The sequence below is a fragment of the Orcinus orca genome, chromosome 1 (genome assembly GCF_937001465.1).
Source record: "Orcinus orca chromosome 1, mOrcOrc1.1, whole genome shotgun sequence".
NCBI lineage: Eukaryota > Metazoa > Chordata > Mammalia > Artiodactyla > Delphinidae > Orcinus > Orcinus orca.
In genome coordinates, this window is record NC_064559.1 from 212,261,548 (window position 1) to 212,277,777 (window position 16,230).

A 16,230-nucleotide genomic window follows, 5' to 3' on the forward strand; every position below is an offset into this window, starting at 1 on the left:
GTTTCCGTCGGGCGCGCCGGAAGCTGGCGCCTCTGGGGTTGCGCTTGCGCAGTGCGTCGCCGCGAGTCGGACGCGCATGGCGGACTCCGGGACGCAGGCTCCTGGGTTTCGTGAGGCAGTAGTGGTCCCGCCGGCTCGCTGAGCGCGCCCGACAGGATGCCCGAGATCAGGGTCACGCCCCTGGGTGAGTGCGGCGCGGTGCGGCGCGGCGCGGGAGGAGCGCCCGAAAAGGCCGGTGGGAGGCTCGGAGGGCCGGGGACCCCGGGACGTGTCGTCCTTGCCGCGCGGCCCCCTGCCCGGCACCGGTGCTTAGGGCGCCTTTCTTCTGCTTCTGCATCCTCGCCACTTCCTGCCCTTCCACCTCCTCCATCTGTCTCGCGTCCCGCTTCCCTGCAGCCTCCGTTTACCCGTTTACCCGTCTGCGGTCCACCCCAAGTCAGCCCTTGTTTTACTTGACCGCCGCAGCGTTAAAAAACAAAACAAAACAAAAAAACCCTCAAAACTTTGCTTTTTGCAAAAGATGTAAGTGCACAGTTTAAAGACTCAAGCAGTACAGAACAGTGTGAAGGAGGAAAGATCACTCAGAATTAGAAACAGCTGGGGTCTCCGTGCACACGTGCCAGGGGCTTTTCGGGAACCTGCCCCCTGCCCTGGCCGTGTGTTGGAAGCATCTTCTCCTAGGGATGTCCCCCGCAGCTCCACATCCTTTCTTTTGTGGTGAGCTCTCCTCAAAATAGCCCACCCAGCCCCCAGCGTGGACACTGAGCTGTTGACAGCTGCAGTGAACACTCCTGACCCTGGCCTGCTGGGTCACAGCGCACATCCTACCCCACCAAAGGTGTCGTCACCCCCACGGCCTCTCCTAGTTGTTGGCTCCGGGTCCCCTCTGGCTGCTTCAGCCCTACGCTCTCCCCACGCCTGGTTCTTCTCCAGGGGCCTTTGCAGGATCCTTCCAGCCTGACCCTTTCCCAGGTGACCCCTTTCTCACCACTCATTCTTTTTTTTTTTTTTAAGATTTATTTATTATTTATTTGGCTGCATTGGGTCTTCATTGATGGGCACGGGTTTTCTCTAGTTGTGGCGAGCAGTGTCTACTCTTGGTTTTAGTGCGCGGGCTTTTCATTGTGGTGGCTTCTCTTGTTGCGGAGCATGGGCTCTAGGCATGCGGGCTTCAGTAGTTGTGGCACACGGGCTCAGTAGTTGTGGCTCACGGGCTTAGTTGTTCTGTCACCGCTCATTCTTGAATGATCCTATCTTCTTACTGCTTCTTTTACCCCAAATCTGCACCTGGGTGTGCCCCCAAAGTCACTCAGCCACAGCACCATCAGAGCAGAACTACTTCTGTGTCACCATCTGTCTTTGCCAGTTTCTGCCTCATGACCCCCTTGGTCTCTCCCACCACAGGGCCTTTGCACAGCTGCCCCTCTCATCCCAGCTGTCCCTCTCCACCCTGCTCGGAATTCGTCTTCTCAGGCAGGGCTGGAAGTTTGTGTGCCCTTCCTTGCCTTACTTTTTCCTGAGGTGCTGATCTCCCCGAATGCAAGTTTGTCTAGGTGATTATTGTCCGTGTTCTCGGACACACACACACACACACCCCCCACCTGGAACCTAAACTCCCTGCGGCCACATGTCTCCTTGTTTTCTTCCCACCCTCCTGTGTGTCCCAGGCTCTGTCCCTACTTCGCCTGCCCAGTTCGGGCCACTGTCTTTGCTTCCTGGGATTGTTGTGGGTGTTCCTGTTGGGAGCAGGCGGCCAGTGCCTCAGAGCTGAGCTCCGGAGTCTGGAAAACTGTCCCTGGTCCCATGCTCAGGAGCCATGTGCTGTGGGCGGATCCCGTGACTTCTGGGACTTCACATCCTCGTCCGTGAAGAGGGGTGGCCCTTCTCCCTCCCACACATGTCTTCAGTGCCTCTGAGCGGGGCATGGCTTGGGGCTGGAGGTGCAATAGGAAGCAGGCTGAGACCCTGCCCTCAGGGAGCTCACATCCTGGTGGGGGGAGCAGGCCTGTGAGAGACTTCGAGGCCACTGTCTGTGGCTGGGCTGCCTGAGGCTCACAGGTGAAGCTCGTGGCTGCTCTCACCTGCCGTTGTCACAGGTGACTGAAGCTTCTTGAGGACCAGCCGCGGCCCACTTTGGGCGGTGGCCTGGTCACCCTGGTGTGTGTGGTGCTAACAGAAGGTTCAGGAGGTTACTTGCAGAGGGAGGCTTGTAGGATCCAAGATGAAAAATAGGTCATTTGCTGTCATCGGGCCTTGTGAGGCTGTGTCCCTTTCCTTCTGGGTGCCCAGACCCTAGAGGAGGTGACAGATGGCCGTATGAGGTGGCCGGGATATGCCCCGTTGGGCCTGGAGCATCTGGGCAGGGCTTGGAGGTCAGCACTGTGGATGAGATTCGGGTTATAGTCTGGGCTGGGGGTACCTGAGGGGGCCCAGCGGTGGGGCGTCTGTACTGTGGCCACTCTATTTGGTCATTGCTGGACAGCTAGGGCCATGTTTCCCCGTGGCTGGGCTAAAGCCACGCAGTGTCCCTCTGCAGTGGCACCACCAGGAGGTGCCTGGTGGTCACAGCTCAGATGTGGCCCCAGCTAAGGTTTTGGGAGGGGTGGTGAGGCCCCAAGGAGCCCTGGCCTGCCTCTCTAGAGTGCTGGGACCACAGGCCAGCACCCCTTACTCAGCTCCTGGCCTCAAGCCTGTGGGCCACTGCTTTGAGAGGTGAGTGGCAGGGCCCGAGGCTGGAGGCATCATGGGGAAGGGTCCAAGGTGGCCTTGGTGCTTTGTCCCCTCCCTGTGCATTTCCCTTGCCCATGTGCAGAGGTGGCAATGCTTCTCACCTCACACCTTGTCCACACAGCAGCCACAGAGGGTTCTGCAGGGCCAGGGGCCCAGAGGGTCCTGTAGGGGTCTGCAGCAGGCGGCTGGGCCTTGGCCTTGGGGCTGGGGCCATCCTCGCAGGGGCAGTTTCGGGGAGAGGAGCGTGGTAGCACCTCTCACCCGTCCACCCGTGCAGGGGCTGGCCAGGACGTGGGCCGAAGCTGCATCCTGGTCTCCATTGCGGGCAAGAACGTCATGCTGGACTGCGGGATGCACATGGGCTTCAGTGACGACGTGAGTCCCTTGGGTGGGCGGCCGCCACCCAGCCTGCTCTTTGGCATCACCAACCGTGGGCCCGGGCCTCGGCGTCTCAGGCTCTGACCCACAGAGGGGGCAAGGTGGGGCACTTGCGCGGGGTCGGTCTGTACCAGATCGGGGCTCCCGGCTCAGGTACCAGCTGGGCAGCTGACCCGCTTCCTGGACGCTCCGAGGCTCTGAGCAGTTGGCGGTCTCGGTGGGCCTGCGGGGTGGGGATGTGGGGGTCAGGCTCAGCTGCACCCTAAGCCCCGGGGGCCGTGCCTGCAGCCCCAGCTGCCCCACTGGCTCCTGAGCCCCGGTGGCATCCTGACCCTTCCCCTACCCCACAGAGGCGCTTCCCCGACTTTTCTTACATCACCCGCAGCGGCCGGCTGACTGACTTCCTGGACTGCGTGATCATCAGGTGGGTGCCTTCCCCAGGACCCGCCCACCCACGCAAGTGGCGACTCTTGATACGCGTCCCCCTGAGCCCCTCCTTGTTCCTTCCTGGAGCATTAGGCTGACCCCAGAGTGACTGCGTGCTGGTGGCGCCGCTAGACGCTGGGGCGCTGAGCCCCAGGGCGACTGCGCTCCGGCCCCTTCGCTCCCTCTTGCTTTGCGGCTCTCAGGCGGGGTGTCTGAGGCGTGCACGGCAGGCCCTCAGCGAGCGAGGAAGGGGGGACGGTAGCCCCCGTGGGGAGGTGCGGAGGGCCCTCCAGGCTGACCCGTGTTGCTTCCCCAGCCACTTCCACCTGGACCACTGCGGGGCGCTCCCCTACTTCAGCGAGATGGTGGGCTACGACGGGCCCATCTACATGACCCAGCCCACCCAGGCGATCTGCCCCATCCTGCTGGAGGACTACCGCAAGATTGCCGTGGACAAGAAGGGTGAGGCCAACTTCTTCACGTCCCAGATGATCAAGGACTGTATGAAGAAGGTGGTGGCCGTCCACCTCCACCAGACTGTGCAGGTCAGGCCCCCCACCCCCACCCCGCTGTGTTGCCGGCGGGGAGCTGCCTGGAGGCGGATGCAGCACTTGGCAGGGCCTCTGCTGCTCCCCGGCGCTGCCTGAGCGCACTGAAGAGGCGGGAGAGGGCACCTGTGCCACCTGAGCACGCCGGGGCTGAGGCGGGGGGGCAGGCTGGGCGGGACGCCGACCGGAGTGTGGGCTGTGGCTCAGTGGCAGTTGTCCGGGGGCCAGCGAGGAGGCAGGAAAGTGATATCAGATGTGGAGAAATTTATCCCGCGGCTCGCGGAGTTGTCTGCTTTTCCTCAGAGTCTGGGTTTTGCTTGTTACCACGTGTCTAGCATTTGGGGTCGTCTTATCCTGGTTGAACCTTTTGTCAAGATGAAGTAGTGCATTTCTCCTCAAGAACGCTCTTACCTTTGAGTCCACCTTTCTGGTGAACGGGTCACCGTTCCCCCTCCCCCACCCTTAGTTAGCGTTTGCACGGGGCATCCTTTCCCATCTTTGTACTTTCTTTCTGCATCATGTTTTAAGTAGTTTGGGTTTAATCCAGCCTGATAGCCGGTCCTGTAGGTGGAGGGTTTGGACTGTACGGGTAATAGTTTGGGATTTAGCTGTATCCTCCTACCATTTGCTTCTTATTTGTGCTGCCTGTTCTATGCTTTATTTCCTTTATTGCCTTTTTCTGGATTGACTTTTAAAAACTCTATTTCTCCTCTTATTTGGTAAGTAATTAAATATTGTTTTATAATTTTTGTAGTGGTAGAGATTACAAAACACATCCATGACAACAGAGCTCTAAGGTACTTGGAACTTTTGCCTCTTTCCGGGACGGTGCAAGAGCCTCGGAGCACCTCAAATGCATTTACTCCTCCCTTGACTCACTGGCTCTTGTTTCCATGTATTTTAATTCCCTCAGCGTGCGAGACCCCTGGGACCTCACCGCTGATGCTGGTAAGGTCAGATTTGCCGGGCGCCGTCTCTGTTTGCCTTTCCCACTGTTCCCCTCTACTGCCTGTGTTCTTCACTTTGTATTTGGGATGAAGAACACCATTGTGGGTCTGCTGGTGATGAATGCTCTCAAATTTTATTTGTCTGCAAATGTTGAAGACTTTTCCCCTTAGGTTTGGAATTCTGGGGCAGCATTTACTATCAGTATTTTGAATGTGTCTTCCCATCTGCTGTTTGGAAGAGAATCTTTTCTTTGGCTGCTTGTGGGATTATGTCCTTTCCTGTGGACTTTGGAGGGATGCTATGCTGGCCCCACCTGTTCTCGTCCTGTTGCGCCTGCTCAGGTTTGAGGCCTCTGGGTCTGCCCATTGCTCTCTCCAGGCTGAATGTAGGTCTTGCTTCTCCAGAGCCTTCATCGTCCTTTTATTTTTGTGCTTCATGCTGGATAGTCTCTACTAGATATTTTAGTTCATTAAGTCTCTTTTTGGTTATATGTAAGTGGTTGTTAAATTTGTTGAAATTTTTTAATTGATATATAATTGATTTACAATATTATATATTATAGGTGGACAACATAGTGATTCACAGGTTTCAAAGGTTATGCTCCATTTATAGTAACTATAAAACATTGGCTATATTCCCTGTAGTACAGTATATCCTCGTAGCTTATATTGTGTGTAATAGCTTGTATCTCTTAATCCCCCACCTCTGTCTTGCCTTTCCTCTCTTCCTTCTCACCACTTGTAGTTTGTTCTCTACGTCTGTGATCGTTTCCTTTTTGTTGCATTCACTAGTTTGTTGTATTTTAGATTCCACATACAAGCGAGGTCACACAGTGTGTGTCTCTCTGTCTGGCCTATTTCACTTAGCATAGTGCCCTCCAAGTCCATCCATGTTGCTGCAAATGGCAAGATTTCATTTTTTTTAATGGCTGAGTAGTATTCCATTGTATATGTGTACCACAACTTTCTTTTTACTTTTTAAGATTTTTTTTTTGACGTGGACCATTTTTAAAGTCTTTATTGAATTTGTTACAATATTGCTTCTGTTTTTTACGGTTTTTGGTTCTTTAACCACGAGGCATGTGGGATCTTAGCTCCCCGACCAGGGATCAAACCCGCACCCCCTGCACTGGAAGGTGAAGTCTTAACCACTGGACCGCCAGGGAAGTCCCTTTTTCTCCCTCCCCCGCCCCAGCTGCGCTGGGTCTTTGTTGCTCCATGAGGGTTTTTCCCAGTTGTGGTGAGTTGGGCTACTCTTCAGTGCGGTGCGTGGGCTTCTCATTGCAGGGGCTTCTCTTGTTACGGAGCACAGGCTCTAGGCATGTGGGCTCAGTAGCTGTGGCTCGCAGGCTCAGTAGTTGTGGCGCATGGGCTTAAGTTGCTCTGCGGCATGTGGGATCTTCCTGGACCAGGGATTGAACCCGTGTCCCCTGCATTGGCAGGTGGATCCTTAACCACTGGACCACCAGGGAAGTCCTTGTACCAACATCTTGTTTATCCATTCATTTGTTGATGGGCATTTAGGTTGCTTCCATATCTTGGCTATCGTAAATAGCACTGCAGTGAACGTTGGGGTCTATTTATCTTTTCGAATAATGGTTTTCTCCGGATATATGCCCAGGAGTAGGGTTGCAGGATTATATGGCAACTCTATTTTTAGTTTTTTGAGGAATCTCCATGTTGTTCTCCGAAGTGGCTGCACCATTTTACATTCCCACCAACAGTGTAGGACGGTTCCCTTTTCTCCACATCCTCTCCAGCGTTTATTATTTGTAGATGACCATTTTGACCAGTGTGAGGTGGTACCTCATTGTTTTTATTTTTAATTTTTTTAAACTTATTTATTTATTTTATTTTTGGCTGCTTTGGGTTTTCATTGCTGCGCACGGGTTTTCTCTAGTTGCGGCGAGTGGGGGCTACTTTTCATTGAGGTGTGCAGGCCTTTCATTACCATGGCTTCTCATTGTGGAGCACGGGCTCTAGGCACATGGGTTTCAGTAGTTGTGGCACGTGGGCTCAGTAGTTGTGGCTCACGGGCTCTAGAGCGCAGGCTCAGTAGTTGTGGCGCATGGGCTTAGTTGCCCCACGGCATGTGGGATCTTCCTGGACCAGGGCTCGAACCCGTGTCCCCTGCATTGGCAGGCGGATTCTTAACCACTGAGCCACCAGAGAAGCGCCCCTCATTATAGTATTGATTTGCATTTCTCTGTTTTTAAAAAAGTATATTTTATTTATTTATTTATTTATTTGGTTGTACCTGGTCTTAGTCGTGGCCAGTGGGCTCCTTAGATGTGGCTCGCCTGCTCCTTAGTTGCAGCACATGTGCTCCTTATTTGTGGCCTGTGGGCTCCTTAGTTGTGGCATGCAAACTGTTAGTTGCAGCATGCATGTGGGGTCTAGTTCCCTGATCAGGGATCGAACCCAGGCCCCCTGCATTGGGAGCTCGGATTCTTAACCACTGTGCCATCAGAGAAGTCCCTGCATTTCTGTATTAATTAGTGGTGTTGAGCGTCTTTTCATGTGCCTCTTGGCCATCTGTATGTCTGTTTATAGTTGTGGCGTGTGAACTCTTAGTTGTGGCATGTGTGGGGGATCTAGTTCCCTGACCAGGGATCGAAGCCGGTTCCCCTGCTTTGGGAGCACGGAGTCTTAACCACTGTGCCACCAGGGAAGTCCCTGTGCAAAAGCTTTTAATTTAATTAGGTTCTATTTTTTTGTTTTTATTTCCATTACTGTAGGAGGCGGATCCAAAAAAAATACTGTTCCTATTTATGTCAGAGTGTTCTGCCTATGTTTTCTTCTAGGAATTTTATAGTATTTGGTCTTACATTTAGGTCTTTAATCCATTTTGAGTTTATTTTCGTGTATGGTGTTAGAGAATGTTCTAATTTCATTCTTTTATATGTAGCTGTCCAGTTTTCCCAGCACTATTTATTGAAGAGACTGTCTTTTCTCCATTGTATATTCTTGCCTCTTTTGTCATAGATTAATTGACCGTAGATGCATGGATTTATTCCTGGGCTTTCTGTCCTGTTCCATTGATCTATATTTCTGTTTTTGTGCCAGTACCATTTTTGATTCCTGGAGCTTTGTAGTATACTCTGAAGTTAGGGAGCCTGATTGCTCCAGCTCCGATTTTCTTTACCATGCAGTTTTGATGACTGCAGCTTTGTAGTATAAAGTCAGGGAGTGTGATTCTTTCAGCTCTGTTCTTTGTTAGGATTCTTGTGGCTGTTTGGCGTCTTTTGTGTTTCCACACAAATTTTAAAATTATTTGTTTCAGTTTTGTGAAAAATGCCACTGGTGTTTTGATAAGGATTACATTGAATACGTAGATTACCTGGGATAGTATGGCTCTTTTGAATCCTTAACTTGGGTTATTATAGTTCCTGGTTTTACAATTTCCACTGTTTTTAATAGTTTCTAGTTTTTTGCCAACATTCTTAATTTTTTCTCTCTCTGAATATTTTAATCACAATCCTTTTAAAGCCTGTGTCTGAAAACTCCAGGAGCCCTGAATCTGTTTCTCTGGACTGTTGTTCCTCTTCTTTCTGGCCCTATTGTCTCATCTCTTGTGTCTGCTTTTTTTTTTTGCGGTAAGTGGGCCTCTCACTGTTGTGGCTTCTCCTGTTGCGGAGCACAGGCTCCGGACGTGCAGGCTCAGTGGCCATGGCTCACGGGCCCAGCCGCTCCACGGCACGTGGTATCCTCCCGGACCGGGGCACGAACCAGTGTCCCCTGCGTTGGCAGGCGGACTCTCAACCACTGCGCCACCAGGGAAGCCCTTGTGTCTGCTTTTGATTGAGAACTGGATGTCGTGTATGAAAAAACAGGGATGATGAAAGGCTAGAATGATGTCATCAACTTGCGCCCACTACTGCCCCAGGCTCCACCTCCCTGCCCCTCTGCCCTCTGCCCGGCACAGCCAGCAGACCTGAGGTCAGCCCTCTTCTCTGTAGGTGGACGATGAGCTGGAAATCAAGGCTTACTATGCGGGCCACGTGCTGGGGGCGGCCATGTTCCAGATTAAAGTGGGCTCAGAGTCTGTGGTCTACACGGTCAGTGGAAGCACTTGGGGCACAGGAAGGGCTGGCTGGCCAGGCAGAGGAAGGAGGCACCCTCCTCATTGCCACATTCTTTGCTAGGGGGATTATAACATGACCCCAGACCGGCATTTGGGGTAAGTAGGCCAGTACGTTTGTTTCATCCTATTGGGCGGGTCCCCCCGGGGGACAGGGTCCCTGAGGGGTGTGCTGGGTTCCCGAGCAGTCTGCATGTCATTGTCCCTGGATGTTCTGTCCCCTCAAGTGCTGCCTGTGCAGAGGAGGCAGGCTGCCTGCTAGAGGGTCCAGGAGGGCCATGGCTGTGTACAGCCTTGCCACTGTGTGGCCTGTCCACCTCTGGCCACACCCACCTGTGTTCTAGAGCTGCCTGGATTGACAAATGCCGGCCCAACCTCCTGATCACAGAATCCACGTACGCCACCACCATCCGAGACTCGAAGCGCTGCCGGGAGCGAGACTTCCTAAAGAAGGTCCATGAGACCGTGGAGCGTGGCGGGAAGGTAGCTGGTGGGCAGCGGGTGCCCCAGGTGGGGCTGGCTGTGTGCCTCTGGCCATGCTACACGGGTCTTTCGGCTGACCTGGCATGCGGTCAGGGACAGGGGTGCTGTGTTCTGGGCACAGAGAGAGGAAGGTTTGCTCAGCACTGGGAAGACAGGTTCCCCCGAAGACCCTTTAGTGTGGGGCTCACCTACTCCTCGTGACTGAGATCCCAATGCAGGGCTGGCCAGAGTGTCCACCATGGTCACTTTGGGACAGGCTGTGCTGGGACAGAATGGGGGGGGCTTCCGGCAGTCTGCATGGGGCCTCCGGCCATCAGAGCTGCTGGCAGGGCTGGTCTCCTGAGAAGGTGGCCACAGGAGCAACTGTTGGCCTCTGCACAGCTGTGGGCTCGGTGGCCAGGCGGCGCGGCCAGGGGTTCCTCCCGAGCTGGCCTCCCATCCCCACCCCCACCCCACCTGCAGGTGCTGATCCCCGTGTTTGCGCTGGGCCGTGCTCAGGAGCTCTGCATCCTGCTCGAGACCTTCTGGTAGGTGTGGCCACGACGGTTTCTGGAGGCCCGGCCCTGCTGGCCGTGGGGTGAGAGAGGGCGGGGAGCGCCCTTCCTGGCACTGGACCCAACCCAGGCTGAGGGCACATGGGGGCTGCAGGCCAGCCCTGCCCCTGCAGCCTCCCCACCAGCCCCGTCCTCCACAGGGAGCGCATGGACCTGAAGGCCCCCATCTACTTCTCCACGGGCCTGACGGAGAAGGCCAACCACTACTACAAGCTTTTCATCCCCTGGACCAACCAGAAGATCCGGAAGACCTTTGTGCAGAGGAACATGTTTGAGTTCAAGCACATCAAGGCCTTCGATCGGGCGTTTGCCGACAGCCCGGGTCCCATGGTGCGGCCCATTGCCGGCTGGGGTGGGGTTCTGCTGGGCTGGGGCCCTGCCGGCAAGTCGCGCAGGGGAGCGGGGCGCCTCTGTGCCGGGAAGACCAGTGGTCAGAAGGCTGAGGGCAGGGGGGCATCTGATGCCCTGACTGTCCCACACCTGCTCCGAAGGTCGTGTTTGCCACACCAGGGATGCTGCATGCCGGCCAGTCCCTACAGATCTTCAGGAAGTGGGCAGGGAACGAGAAGAACATGGTGAGGGGTCTGGGCCCCAGGGCCGGTTCCCTGGAGGGCTGGCGAGGTTGAGGGGCAGGGGCTCCCCCTGGCTGGGGGGACACTGTTGCTGTCAGGAGGAGGCGGCAGCTTGGTACCCTGGGCATCGGTGTCTGACCCAGGCTCAGACTCTTGCTGTGTCTTGGCCTGTCTGCACCAGGCAGGAAAGCCCCCGGCTTCCCAAGTAGCCATCATGGGGGTCAGGCCTGGGCGGGCTTGTGCTGAGACCCCTGAGCCTGCCTGGGTCTGCAGTGGGCCCTGGAAGGGGGAGGGGCCTCCACCAAGGGTTTGGGTTCAGGTGGGCAGAGGGGCGGGTGGGAGAACATCCCGGGAGGAAGCCCTGAGGTAGGAGGCAGGAGGTGCAGGGGAGCTGCTCGTCCATCCCTCCCTCCTGCAGGTCATCATGCCCGGCTACTGCGTGCAGGGCACCGTGGGCCACAAGATCCTCAGCGGGCAGCGCAAGCTGGAGATGGAGGGGCGGCAGGTGGTGAGTCCTCACCCTCTCTCACCAGCTCTGTGGACCCTCTTGTGGCGGGGGTGGGGGGGCGGCCCTGGGAGCCACCACCTGTGCTGATGGCTTGCCTGCCGTGATGCCGCAGCTGGAGGTCAAGATGCAGGTGGAGTACATGTCCTTCAGCGCCCACGCGGACGCCAAGGGCATCATGCAGCTGGTGGGTCAGGCGGAGCCGGAGAACGTGCTCTTGGTGCACGGCGAGGCCAAGAAGATGGAGTTTCTGAAGCAGAAGATTGAGCAGGAATTCCGTAGGCAGCCCAGGCCAGGGCGGGCTGGGTGACACGGAGGGTATGCGGGCTGGGTCAGTGCAGGCAGGGCCCGCCAGTCTGGACTAAGGTTCTCTCCACACCCCGGCCCAGGGGTCAGCTGCTACATGCCGGCCAACGGCGAGACGGTGACACTGCCCACGAGCCCCAGCATCCCCGTGGGCATCTCACTGGGGCTGCTGAAGCGGGAGATGGCACAGGGTGAGCGGCAGGGCCCATTGAGCGGGGGCGGGGCAGCTGCTGGGCAGGTGGCCCCACTGACAGCTCTGACCGCTGCCCCTGCCCCACAGGGCTGCTCCCTGACTCCAAGAAGCCCCGGCTCTTGCATGGCACCCTGATCATGAAGGACAGTGTGAGTGCCAGCCATCACTGGGGGCGGTGGGGTCCGCCCTCGCCGTCCCTGACCTGCCCTTGCCCCACAGAACTTCCGGCTCGTGTCCTCAGAGCAGGCCCTCAAGGAGCTGGGCCTGGCCGAGCACCAGCTGCGCTTTACCTGCCGTGTGCACCTGCACGACACGCGCAAAGAGCAGGAGACAGCCGTGCGCGTGTACAGCCACCTGAAGAGGTAGACGCTGCGGCCGCGCCTTCCGGACCTGGGGGGCGGGGCGCCAGCGGGGGCGCCAGGCAGGGGCTCACTGTGCCTCCCCGCAGCGTCCTCAAGGACCACTGCGTGCAACACCTTCCTGACGGCTCCGTGACCGTGGAGTCCATCCTCATTCAGGCCGCTGCCCACTCAGAGGACCCAGGCACCAAGGTGCTGCTGGTCTCCTGGACCTACCAGGTAAGGTGCGGGACTGGTGGGGTCACCCAGTCACCCTGGGCTGCCTCACCGGGACCAATGGCCCCTCTTGCCTGTGGCTGCAGGACGAGGAGCTGGGAAGCTACCTCACGTCTCTGCTCAAGAAGGGCCTGCCCCAGGCCAGCTGAGGCCCCACCGCCAGGACTGTGTGCACCCTGGATCTTCCCTGTGTCCTCGGATGTGGAGCCCACAGCTGGCTACGACCCTCATCTGTGCAGAGACCACAGTGCCACCACGCCCCTGCCCGAGTGGCTGCTTTTGGCCGAAGAAAGAAACGGACCTGGGGGGCTTTTCACCTTTTATTTCTGCTCCTGGGCTCCCAGGAGATGGGGGGGGGCTCCCGGGGTGTTGATTTCCAGTAAAAACAACCACAGGCTGTTTGGGTGTCTCGTTTTCCGGTGCTTGCGCCTGTCTCCTACACCCCACTTCTGGCAGCCCACCCGGGGCAGGCGGGGACTTGTGGCAGGTCCAGGCTGACAGGCGTGGGGCCTGCCGTGGTCCCTGTGTGATGCACCGTGGTGTACAGAGCTGGGCAGCGTCCAGCAGCTGGGCCTAGTGTGCTACGGCTGCCCTGACCTTGCTGCGTGTCGGGTCACGTGTGACCTCTGTGCTGTGGACTCTGAGGGCACATAGAGGCAGGACCTGTGAACAGACCCCAGGTCATCCTGGGGGCGTGACAGTCTCTGCAGGGGCCAGGCCAGAGCCTTCAGCAGGACTGCAGAGCCCCCTGCCTTCGCCCCAGAGTTCAAGCCCCTCTCTACCCTCTGCTGCCTTCTAGAACGCTCTCTCAGCCTCCCTCCCCACAGGGCCAGGCTGGGGCTTGGGCTGCTGGGCTCTGGCTTTCCTCTTGGCCACAGGCTGGAGTCCCAGCTGCTGGGACAGCATTGCCACTGAGAGCCCCTCCCACGGCAAGGACTCAGCCTTGGGAGGGGTCCGTCAGTCAACGGGGTACAAGCAGGGACCGCTCCATGCTGCCTCTTACCGAAGCCCTCGTAGAGCACCGCCTTCAGGAACAAGCCGTGGGCGGGAGCCACACGGCTCTGGTGCCTGCCCAGGGGGTCCTGGCTCTCCAGAATCATCTTCACCTGAGCAGGCATCAAAGCCCCCAGCCCCACGGCCACCAGCACAGATGTCATTCTCCGCACCTGTGACCCAAGGTGAAGAGTGCTGCAGCCGCCCGAGCCCCAGGCTCCACCCCCGGCAGGGCCCCAGGACACAGCCCACCTGTCTGTATAGGAAGGACTGGCTCTCAAACTCCAGGCTCCAGAACCGCAACTGCCTGGGGACACAGGTGCCCATGAGGTCTGGGCCTCAGGGCAGCCTCAACCCTCCAGTGTGGCATCCCCGCGTCCCACCCCAGGGGCCCCCACCTACTCCCCCCCAACCCCTTGTAAATGAAACTGGCGGAAGGGAGACTAAAGCCAGAGGACTGCTGCTTGTGAGCGGGGACAGCAGCGCCTCCAGGGTCTTGGCTGCAGGAGGAGGCCTTGGGCTCGGGGGCTGCGAAGGAGGTGGAGCGGCCAGCTTCTCTCCCAGGGACTCAAGCCCTGGGGCTTGGGCTCTCCAGCAGGAGTCGGAGGCTTGGAAGCTGGCTGTGCAAAGTCCCTCCTCCCTTCAGTGCTGGGCCCAAGTGGGAAGGCTCTGGAAGTCAGTAGCTGCGGTCTGGCCAGAGGCCCCTGGGCCAGTGCTGGGGGCAGTGGAACCAACCCCCTGCCAGCCTGGGCCCGAACGAACCACTGGCTTGGTGCTTCTCCCCCAGTGGAGTCTTTTCACCGACCGCCGGGATCCATCCACGAGGCAGTGAGCTCTGGCAGGTTAGGCAGCCTTCTCTGCCCTCTGCCCCCCAGCCTGGCAGGACCCTAGCCCAGGGGAGGGCACAGCTGCAGGCTCACGGGTGTTGGGGCCACACCACTTGGCTGACTGGCACCTCCTTCTCCCCCAAGGCTGGACGGGTGCCCAGGGAGCCCCCAGTGCAGCACCAGGGAAGGTGCTGGAGCTAAATCCAGCCTTTGCAGCCTCCAGACCAGAGTGTAGGCTGCCCTTCTCACCTGCTCTCCTCGGGGAGGACAAAGGGGCTGCTGGCAGGGTCGGGGGACACGGAGGCTCGGCGCAGGGTGCGCACCGGGCTGGTGGCCGGGCTGCCAGCCGACTGGAAGGCCCTGAAATCGTGTGTCCCCAGGAGGTGCTGGGCGGCCTCCCGCATGGCAGCGACGTCCAAGCAGCTGCAGGGAGCCAGGTGAGTGGTCAGGAGCGAATGGCCGGCCAGGCGAGCCTGGCAAACCCCTCAGGGTCACTTTCACACCCACTCACTCAGCCCGAAGCGCCCAGCACCGGTTTCGTTCAAACACGGGCAGCTGGTCAGGCCTGTGGCAGCCGGTAGCCAGACGGTACAGGTAGGTCCTGGACGTGGCTGCGTGGCGGGCATGGAAGTGGCTGGGCACACGGAAGGCCTGCAGTACCCTGTGGGAACGAGGCCAGGAATGACCCCCTGCCCTGTCCATGTGACACCCTGGCATCTCTGCCATCACCCCCAAGGAGTCCTGTCCAGATACAGAGTCCTTCTTCACCTCCCGCCTCCACCATAATGGACGAGTTCCGGGAGAGCAGAGAGGTGCTCACCGGATGGCCGGGTGCCTCAGGTGGGTGTTGAGGGCTTGCGTCAGGACTTCAGGGGAGAAGGGGGGCCGGCCTGAGCGGCGCTGGACGTCCAGGTGCGCCGCGTTGCTCAGGGCATGGACCCCAGCATCCGTGCGGCTGGAGATAGTGAACTTTACCGGCACCACCGAGTTCAGCCGCTCTGCGGCCTCCTGAGGGGGGCGGGGAGCGCACAGCGGCCGCGGGCGGGGCTCCCATCTGCCCCACCCCCGGGTCGCCCTCCTCCCTCACCCCTCCCTGGCGCGGGCCGGCGGAGCTCACCTCCAGGTAGTTCTGGACTCCGATGGCGTGCTGGGCGCCCCTGACTGCCGCGACCCCGCTGTGGGCAGGGCGGGCGGAGGTTAGCGCGCGAGGCCGCCCCGCCCCGGACCCCGCCCGTCCCATCTTATGCGGCCAAAGGCGGCCGTTCCATGCCCGGGAGGCCGGGGCCCGAGGCCGGAGGTGTGGGCCCTAAACTTAAATCCCTCCAACCCCTCGGGCGCCGGCCGTCGGCTGCTCTCTGGCTCGAGCTCGGGTGCTTCCCGCGGGGCCGAGCTACATGAGGGGGTTGCGGGCACGGGTGGGAGGCCTAGATGACGTACTTAAAGTCCGTGCCCAAGTACTGGAAGTACACGAGGTAGCGCGCCCGCACTGAGCCCGCGCCCATGGCCAGGCCGGACCCGGCATTGGGGCAGGCGGAGGGCCAGGCGGAACCGGACCCCGCGGAGCGGCAGGCGGACTGGGACGGCACGTGGGGCTGCGCCCGCGCGCGCCCGCGAACCCAGCCTGGTCACGCCCCCGGGCCAATCCCGCGCCTGCGCCTGGGCTTTCGCCCCGCCCAGGCAGCCTCGGTTGGCCGCCCAGGGCGGGGGCGGAGGCGGGGCAGACTTAGGGAGCGGGTGCAAAGTGCCGACCCAGGGGAGACAGCCCCACGCAGACTCTCACGTTCCGCCGGCCACACACTGGCCCCCAACCCCATCCTCCCGCCGCAGTCCGGCCGAGCGCTTGTTGCCAATTCCCCGGGTTGCCTAACGGCCGGATCGCTGGAACGCGCGGGGCCCGACGGCTCCCGCGGCTGTTGCTGGGCCCACCCACACTTCCGACCGCCTGCCCGGACGAAGGGGGCGGGACGTCGGGGCGTTTGGCGACGCTCCCCGGCGGTGACAGCGGGCAGTGCGCGCGGGCGGCGGACTTTGGCGACGCTCCCCGGCGGTGACAGCGGGCGGCGCGCGCGGGCGGCGGACTTTGGCGACGCTCCCCAGCGGTGACAGGCGGGG

General features: G+C 59.1%; 2 protein-coding genes across 17 annotated transcripts; one reads left to right on the forward strand and one right to left on the reverse strand.

Annotated features, from left to right (window-relative positions):
- The first annotated feature begins 26 nt into the window (after positions 1-26).
- Positions 27-12,699, forward strand: INTS11 (integrator complex subunit 11). Of its 4 annotated transcripts, XM_033432620.2 has the most exons (19): positions 33-184; positions 1,405-1,553; positions 3,008-3,105; positions 3,459-3,532; positions 3,851-3,996; positions 4,837-5,030; positions 8,989-9,087; positions 9,175-9,209; positions 9,455-9,593; positions 10,056-10,120; positions 10,288-10,477; positions 10,639-10,722; positions 11,138-11,227; positions 11,340-11,502; positions 11,614-11,721; positions 11,811-11,872; positions 11,943-12,085; positions 12,172-12,301; positions 12,385-12,699. In XM_033432620.2, the coding sequence occupies exons 2-19, from the start codon at positions 1,538-1,540 to the stop codon at positions 12,445-12,447; spliced, it is 1,899 nt and encodes a 632-aa protein (XP_033288511.1). In that variant the 5' UTR covers positions 33-184; positions 1,405-1,537; the 3' UTR covers positions 12,448-12,699. The 4 variants fall into 4 exon arrangements, with proteins under 4 accessions (XP_033288510.1, XP_004272319.1, XP_033288511.1 ...); XM_033432619.2 differs by lacking the exon at positions 1,405-1,553 and having other exon boundaries at positions 27-184; XM_004272271.4 differs by lacking the exons at positions 1,405-1,553; positions 4,837-5,030 and having other exon boundaries at positions 27-184; positions 3,851-4,079.
- Positions 12,606-16,114, reverse strand: PUSL1 (pseudouridine synthase like 1). Of its 13 annotated transcripts, none has more exons than XM_033432628.2 (8): positions 15,556-16,114; positions 15,236-15,293; positions 14,939-15,126; positions 14,630-14,779; positions 14,368-14,541; positions 13,544-13,598; positions 13,302-13,464; positions 12,606-12,820 (listed from the first exon to the last, which is right to left on the reverse strand). In XM_033432628.2, the coding sequence occupies exons 1-8, from the start codon at positions 15,618-15,620 to the stop codon at positions 12,735-12,737; spliced, it is 939 nt and encodes a 312-aa protein (XP_033288519.1). In that variant the 5' UTR covers positions 15,621-16,114; the 3' UTR covers positions 12,606-12,734. The 13 variants fall into 13 exon arrangements, 12 of the variants coding, with proteins under 12 accessions (XP_033288519.1, XP_033288520.1, XP_033288521.1 ...); XM_033432629.2 differs by having other exon boundaries at positions 12,606-12,938; XM_033432630.2 differs by having other exon boundaries at positions 12,606-12,961.
- Positions 16,115-16,230: the final 116 nt, after the last annotated feature.

Coding starts and splice junctions, on each gene's coding strand:
- PUSL1 (XM_033432623.2), bottom strand. CDS start 15,620: ATGGGCGCGGGCTCAGTGCGGGCGCGCTACCTCGTGTACTTCCAGTAC. Junction 15,127..15,235: donor GAGTCCAGAACTACCTGGAG/GTGAGCTCCGCC, acceptor CGCCCCCCTCAG/GAGGCCGCAGAGCGGCTGAA. Junction 13,465..14,053: donor GGAGAAGCACCAAGCCAGTG/GTTCGTTCGGGC, acceptor CTTGGGTCACAG/GTGCGGAGAATGACATCTGT.
- INTS11 (XM_033432619.2), top strand. CDS start 157: ATGCCCGAGATCAGGGTCACGCCCCTGG. Junction 9,210..9,454: donor ACCCCAGACCGGCATTTGGG/GTAAGTAGGCCA, acceptor CCTGTGTTCTAG/AGCTGCCTGGATTGACAAAT. Junction 11,228..11,339: donor AGATGGAGGGGCGGCAGGTG/GTGAGTCCTCAC, acceptor GTGATGCCGCAG/CTGGAGGTCAAGATGCAGGT.